This window comes from Chinchilla lanigera, unplaced genomic scaffold (assembly GCF_000276665.1).
Source record: "Chinchilla lanigera isolate Chin_1 unplaced genomic scaffold, ChiLan1.0 scaffold00059, whole genome shotgun sequence".
Lineage (NCBI taxonomy): Eukaryota > Metazoa > Chordata > Mammalia > Rodentia > Chinchillidae > Chinchilla > Chinchilla lanigera.
The window spans coordinates 14,953,284-14,960,262 of record NW_004955460.1 but is presented as its reverse complement, the minus strand read 5'-3'; the positions used below and the strand labels follow the sequence as shown (position 1 = coordinate 14,960,262).

General features: G+C 47.3%; 1 protein-coding gene across 1 annotated transcript in view; it reads right to left on the bottom strand.

The window, feature by feature from the left end:
- Nucleotides 1–6,727, bottom strand: part of LOC106146294 (myosin-3-like) — a 9,071-nt gene extending 2,344 nt beyond the window's left edge. The window contains exon 1 of the mRNA XM_013521226.1: nucleotides 6,250–6,727. Within this exon, the coding sequence (XP_013376680.1) occupies nucleotides 6,250–6,466 (217 nt within the window). The 5' untranslated portion in view covers nucleotides 6,467–6,727. The remainder of the gene's footprint in view (nucleotides 1–6,249) is intronic.
- Nucleotides 6,728–6,979: the final 252 nt, after the last annotated feature.

Sequence of the window (6,979 nt, the reverse complement as noted above, 5' to 3'; positions counted from 1 at the left end):
AACCATCTATGGTAAAGATCATGCAAATAATGGTTAAGGGTGTTGACTTGAGTTCTGAGTTTGTGCAGCTGAACTGAGATATGGCGTGAGGTAGGGCTGGTGCTTGGCAAATAACTGATCCAGTCAAGAGCACAGGAACCTGGCCCTGATACCACAGGCAGATGCCGCTGCCCAGCATTTAGCAAAGAACTTCAACAAGGGTGGGTGGGTAGGGGGGTTGGGCTCAGGGTTGAGATGGGGTGGCCTGTGGTCATAATATATATGTGGCTACTACAGTCAAGGAAGGCTTGTCTCCCACCAACCTGGCCCCAGAGACCCCACCCCAGGCACCTCTGAGCATGTCATGCATAGGCATCATCAGAGACGGAGAAGAGGCGAGGCAGCACCTCCGTGTGCTTACTCCCTTGTGCTTGCTGGCCACATGGGCTCTGCAGGTGGGCAGCCACCTGAAGGGGTTGACCAGCCTGCAGAACAAGCCCAAGTAGGTCTGGTGCAGGGGAAGGAAGATGACTAGCTGGCCCTTCCTCCGAGTATGCCCTTCTCTCAGCCGGTTCCCCTGGCCTCAGGCTGTCCCCGAGCAGGCTCAAGGCACCACTGATTTCTCCAGGAGAGAGACAGTGCTGTTCTCTCTGACAGCAAATCTGTCTGAGTCTCCTTTCATTAAGCAAAACAAACTTTCTCTTTAATATTTATTTTCCTTTGGGTTAATTATTTGCACAGGTAACACAGTCACCGTGGGGACATAGCCACAGCAAAAAGCCTGCCCAGCTCCTTGGTGCCCAGCCTGCCGCCTCCCACAGATAAGCGCTGTGTTAGTTTTTTATATCTCCTCCATGGCTTTGGAGGCATGTGCAAGCAAACCCGGAGACACATCCTCCCTGGTTTTAAAACAAAAGATAATATTCTACAATTTCATGTCTTCTTTCTTCCACTTAATAGGTCTGAAACCTTTTGTGGGAGAGCTCACTGAGAAATCACTTAGGTGTCTTAATAGCATTGGAGTCTTCACCGTACAGACACAGTCCATCGCTGGTGGGCAGCTGAGTCTGATCTACGCTTGAAAAGAGACCCCAACCTCTCCTTCCACTCCAAGATGGAAATTCTGTAAGCAGTTCCATTAAAAAAGAATAAAAAAGACAGACAAGCCAATGAGGGTAAAATAAATGATCAGAAAAGAGGAAGAATTAATGGGGGCAGGAACTGGCCAAATCAATGGGTCTCCAACTTTCCTTTCTCTTTGTTGGACAGTCATGGTGACCTCCAATGCCTCTACCGTGTGTCTCTTTTCAATTCAATGTTAAAAACTTCCTACTTGGGTCAAAGTGGGAGTAAACACTCCCAGCTTCTCCTTGGCATAATGCAATAAGGTGAGATGTTAAAAGGAAACATTAAATAGAAAGTGGAAGAAAAAGAAGCAAAGAAAAGCTAAGGAAAATCCATTGAGGGGTTGAGAGTGTGGCGGCAGTGTCTCATCCCAGGACTGTGGCCACTGAGTCACTCTGCCTGCAGCTCTGTCTTTGCTGGGGGTGGGGGCAGGCAGCCGTCTGGAAGACAAATGTGTCCTCATTTCGGTCAAGGGGAATACGAGGGGGAAGCTGTTGGTGCTGGGGGAGATGTCCCTGCCTGTCCGAGTTGCTCAACTTCCAGTAGTGCTTCAACAGAAGTGCTTCAGTTTAAGAAGTAACTCCCTAGCCTGGTCCCGCAGGCCATGCTCCGCAGTGCCTTAACCCAAAGGCATGAGCTGGCCATCTGTGAGGAGCAAGGGCTGGGCTGCAGAGTGGCCCCAGTTAGCCTTGACCCTGAGCCTGGCCTTCAAGCCCACCCACATCCTCAGCCCACGCTCCGGGTCAGCCAGAAGAAGTAGATGTGGTTCTTCCTAGACCAGAGCTCCCGTACACCCCCGCAAGCCTGCTGGCCCAGCAAATCTCATCTCTTCCGGTGCTGCCTGGGGCTATGGTGCTGCTGGAAGTCTGAATTCAGAACCAAAATATTAAAGTAGGACAAGAGGAGTAGCCCACGGCAGCCATCTTAGCTATAAACGTAAACTGTGGGAAGGCTTGGGAGTGTAGAGTAGCTGCTGCCCACCTCAAAGAAGTCACGTACCCAGCATTCCTTTCTCAGCATCGCCCTCCCGGCCAGCCCCTGCGACTTCCATAGATCCCCATGTGGAGGATCTGCACTGATGCAGACTGTCTAGGACACTAGCCTCATTCAAGAAGGTCATGTCTGCCATGTTGTTGGCTTGGTAGAGTCTGGGTGGGTTCATCTTCTGGATATCATCCTTCTTCACAGTGAGTGTCTCGGGGACCAGGGTACACTAGAAAATAGAACCTTTATAGCCACAGTGGCATCCGGCACAGGGTCCCACACACCCTCTAGTGTCTTACAAGGAACTGGAGTGAGGCATGCAGTGGGCCCGACTCCTGGTCCAGCCACATCCCACTGTGTGATTGGGACAGGCAGGTACTTTTGATGCTGTATGAGCCTTAATTTTGTCCCCTCCGAAGGGACAAATATCCTTCTTGGAAGTAGGGAGGACAATATCCTCCTTGGCTGGTGGTTGAGGCAAGCACACAGATCTAAGCGAAATGAGATAAAAATACCTTGTAAACCATGACGCTCCTCCCTATAGTACACGGCATGTCTGGCCTGTGCTTCTCTGCCAGCTCGGTTCATGCTAGTAGATGACCAGCGCTTGCCCTTCAGTCCCAGGTGTACTTTTCAGAGCGGTGACTCTTGGGGCTCTATCTCAAGTGTTATAGTTGTAGTTTCAAAATAGCAATGAACTTTCTTTTTAAAAAAAAGTCATCAGCTGGGTATGGTGGCCCAGGCCTGTAATCCCAGCACTTTGGGAGGCTGAAGTAAAAGGACTGCAATTTAGAGTCCCAGCCTGGGCAACTTAGTGAATTAGCAAGACACTGTCTCAAAATTTAAGAAAAGGAATGCAGATGTAGCTCAGGGCAAAGGCCCTGGGTTCCATCTCCAGTACTGCTCCCCCCAGGATATTCTCCTGCTCCCACACTGAAAGCAAGCAAGCAAAGAAGACAGTAAAAACAGCAGTGAATGCCAACCCGCAGATGTATCAGCTGCCGGGTACGGCAGGCAGATGTCCTTACTCTGCACCACAGTCTCTTTATCTGCAGATGAAAACTAGCACCAGCTCTTAAATTCCAGCATCTGCGACCAAAGCTTAAGATGTATGATCCAGAAAACAGATATTTTTTTTGGTCCTAGGCAGTCTTAGATGTGAGGCCTGAACATACACTGGGATTTCTGAGATTTTTAATAATTTATGAGCACAATAGGCAGATAATTTGAAATCTTGACAGTTCTCGAAAATCCACTCAGTAACATCACCACACCCCTAGTAAATCAGGCTGGGTTTTACTCAGAGGCCTTTTCCAGTGGTTTCTAGATTGCTGGGCCTCGCCCATACACGAACACTTCCCTTTGCGCTCCCTCAGGGTAGTGGAGGACTTTGCTTTATCTTAGGAGCCAGGTGAGTCAGTGGCACAGGCTCAGTCCTTTCTATCCCACACCTGGGTGGCTGGCTTGTCCACTGGGGATGCTCAAGGAAGTTGAATATTGTCCTTAAATTTGCATTCCAACAGGGGCCTTGGGGGTCCCATGCCCACCGCCCATCATTTCCTGCAGTTCTGCACTGCTCTGCCCTTCTGAAAAGTTTGGACAGCCCTTGTTATTAAGTTCCTAATGTTAAGGCTCAGGTAGGAGAAACAAGCATTGAGCTTGACTTTCACCTTCAAGCTCATTTTATCTCAGTGATAGCTTCTTTCTTCTCCTGCCCTTTCTCCCTCCTTTTCTACCTTTCTTTCTTTCTTTTGACAGTCTCACTATATAGTTCATGCTGGTCTTGAACTCACTGTGTAGCCCAGGCTGGCCTGGACCTTGCAGCGATCCTCCTGCCTTGGCCTCCCGGTATTACAGGTGTGCACCACGTGCATCTATGGCCTCTTACTTCTGCTGCCACTCCCCGCCAACACAGAAGCAGAGGAAAGTACACCAGATGCAAGTTCTGATCATCAAAATTCTCTGGGTTCTTTTATTCATGAAATTAACCAAGGACTCCCCACCTAGGGAGGCCACCACAGAGAAATGGTAGGTAATATGGACAGAGCATTGGTATTTGAGCTAAGTATGGTAGATTTGAATCCAAGTTTATCACTTGTCTTTTTGTGGCAAGTTACCTGAAGTTCCTTTGATCATAATTTTTCCTCCTTGCAAAGTAGTGTCAAGAAATCCAACTATAAAAGGTTGTTGAAAGATCCAAAAAAAAAACCCATCAAGTGCTTCACTGGGGTTCTGCCAAGGGGATGGGAGCAACAGTGGTTTAATAAACCAAATTTTTGACCACTCTTTCAGGCCATACCTCATTATCAGACATATTGTCTGTCGATCATCAGAGAGAGTGGTGTGTTGGTAAACCAGATGTCTGGGCAGAAAATTCTCTAATTTGTAACATTTGCCAGTTTTCATGATACTAATTTTACTTTGGCTGATGGCAAGCTACCAAAGGTTTAACAATTCTCTGTGACACCCCTGAGTGTTTAGTACTGGATCCTCGAAGGTCAAGTTGCTCCAACACATCATCACCAGGCAACAAGGGACTCAAAAGCCACCACCTGTCCCTCTTGCTGCTGAAGAGCTCACCAAGGGGCCAAGGCGTTCTGAGCCTTGTCTCACATTCCTTATGGCACCATGGGCCGTGGGCTGCGCACCGAGGCTGCGAGTGGGTGGTGTGCTTTCTCTCATTCTTGGAAAATAAAAGGTGTGATCAAAACATAGAGTGAGTGTTTATATTTAAAAATTTATTACAGCAAAAGACACATTGCTATTAATCTTTCTCAGACTACTCCCCATCAACTTCCCCCATTGTTCTTACTACTTATTTTTAATGTCCCTTGGATTTTTTTTTTTTAGAAGAAAAGAATGTAGGATCTACTTATATTGAGTACACATAGTTTCCTTTGTAGTGTGTTTGGTTATTTATATGCATTGCCAATTTAGTTCTCACAATATCCTTGTAAGATATTTCTCTTATCTGAGCCTTAACATTAGGACCTTAATAACAAGGGCTGCCCAAACTTCCTTTATTTTTAAATATTTGCTCCCATAACATTATTTAAAAAGAGAGCAGGTGGCATGTGGGCTACAGGTTGAACATGCCTGATAGGTCAAAGAGAAGAAAGTAAATCTTTTCCCTTTTTTTGTGTGTGTCTGTGTGTGTTTTTGAGATAGGGTCTTGCCATGGAGTTCAGACTGACCTTGAGCTCACTTTGTAGCCCAGGTTGGTCTCAAACTCACAGTGATCCTCCTGCCTCAGCTTCCCAAGTGCTGGGATTACAAGCATGTGCCACCACCACCAGTAATTTTTTCCCTTTTTAAAATTAGTATGTTTGCGATAGATAGCAAATACACCCCCATCATGCGGCGTTGGTACATATACAGTTTACATCTTGATCTTTTTTCTTCTTTTCTCCCTCTACTCCCTCCTGCCTCCCCCCACCCCATCCCCAGATTCCTTTCCCATCTCCAGATACATCCTTGTCACTTTCTGAAGCAGTTCTGGAAGTCCTCTCTCCTGAGTGTAAAAATACGGCAAATTTTGCTGCCTGATATCAACCCAGTGAAAAATCAGGCTTGTATAAAATGACAGTATATCCTCATCCACCTTACTCACCACATCTGGTACTGTGTGAATCTGATTCTTCCCCCAAAGTCAAGACGACCATGAAAGGTAAACGTTTTGAATCGATTCAGGACATAGAGGCAGCCACAACTGCGCAACCAAAGACCTTCATGAAAAAGCTTTTCAGAACTGCTTCAGAGAGGGGCAAGAAAGATGAGGTAAGTTTATCTGACGTGAGGGGAGTTTTCTGCGGGGAGTTAATGACCACGTGTCTTTTACCAAAACAAACTTTTAAAATTTAAACATTCACCGTATGTATCAATCACAGCGTAGAGTTCACTGAGAAACGCCTTGGGACTTTAAAGATGTGTGGTCGTGATAGCCCCTTACACACCTGTGCAGTGTGTCCTCCCTCATTAGCATCTCCGCTGTGATATAGCCAAAGTTCAGAGAGAGAAGCATCTTGCCAAGCGGCACACAGCTTGGTGTAATTGAGTCTAGACTTGAGCCCAGCACAGGGAGCTTACAGGAATCTGCTTTTTGCTACCTGCTCCTGAGCATGAATGTGCGCCTGCTGCTCCCAAGGACCGTGTCCCACTCACCTGGTTGATGATTGTCTTCACAATCGAAAGTGACAACCAGGTCACCTTCTTCAGACTCGATCTCCCCTGCCATGAAGCTCTCCTTCTCATCTGTGATCCAGCACGACCTCTTGATGTCATAGGGCTTGCCCATGGCTTCAGTCCTCTTCTTGGGAGATTCCAGGAGGGGTATAGGGTCTACATCATCCCTGAACTCCCCTTTGTCCCCACCAGGCATGGCAGCTGGACTGAGGGAGGAGCAGGAAGGAACCGAGGGGGAACCAGGACTTCCCAGGATTCTGCGGGGCTGCAAAGGCTGACAGACAAGCTGTTGCAAAAGGTTTTGACAGAGACAGGGTTTGCTTCTCTTATGTCCCTTGGATATACTAGGTCTTTATAATCAAGAAGAAAAAATATGCTAATAACACCTCACACTTGTGTAACACTCACCAACACAACAGGCTTCAGCATCTCTCATCTCCTACATTCCTCACTCTAAGGCTGATGGGTAGGGATCAGAAAGCCCATGTCTTGGTTACTTTTCTCTCGTTGCTGAGACAAAATGCCTGATGCCCAAAATTAAGGAAGGAAAGGTTTATTTAGCTCACAGTTTGTGGAGATTTCAATCCTTACCTGGCTGGCTCCAAGGCAGAACGGCACATGGCAGAGGGCAACAGTTCATGGCGGCAGTAGATAGCAAGCACCCAGAGCAAAAGGGGGGAACGTCGGCAAGTAGCCTCTTTTTCTCCCT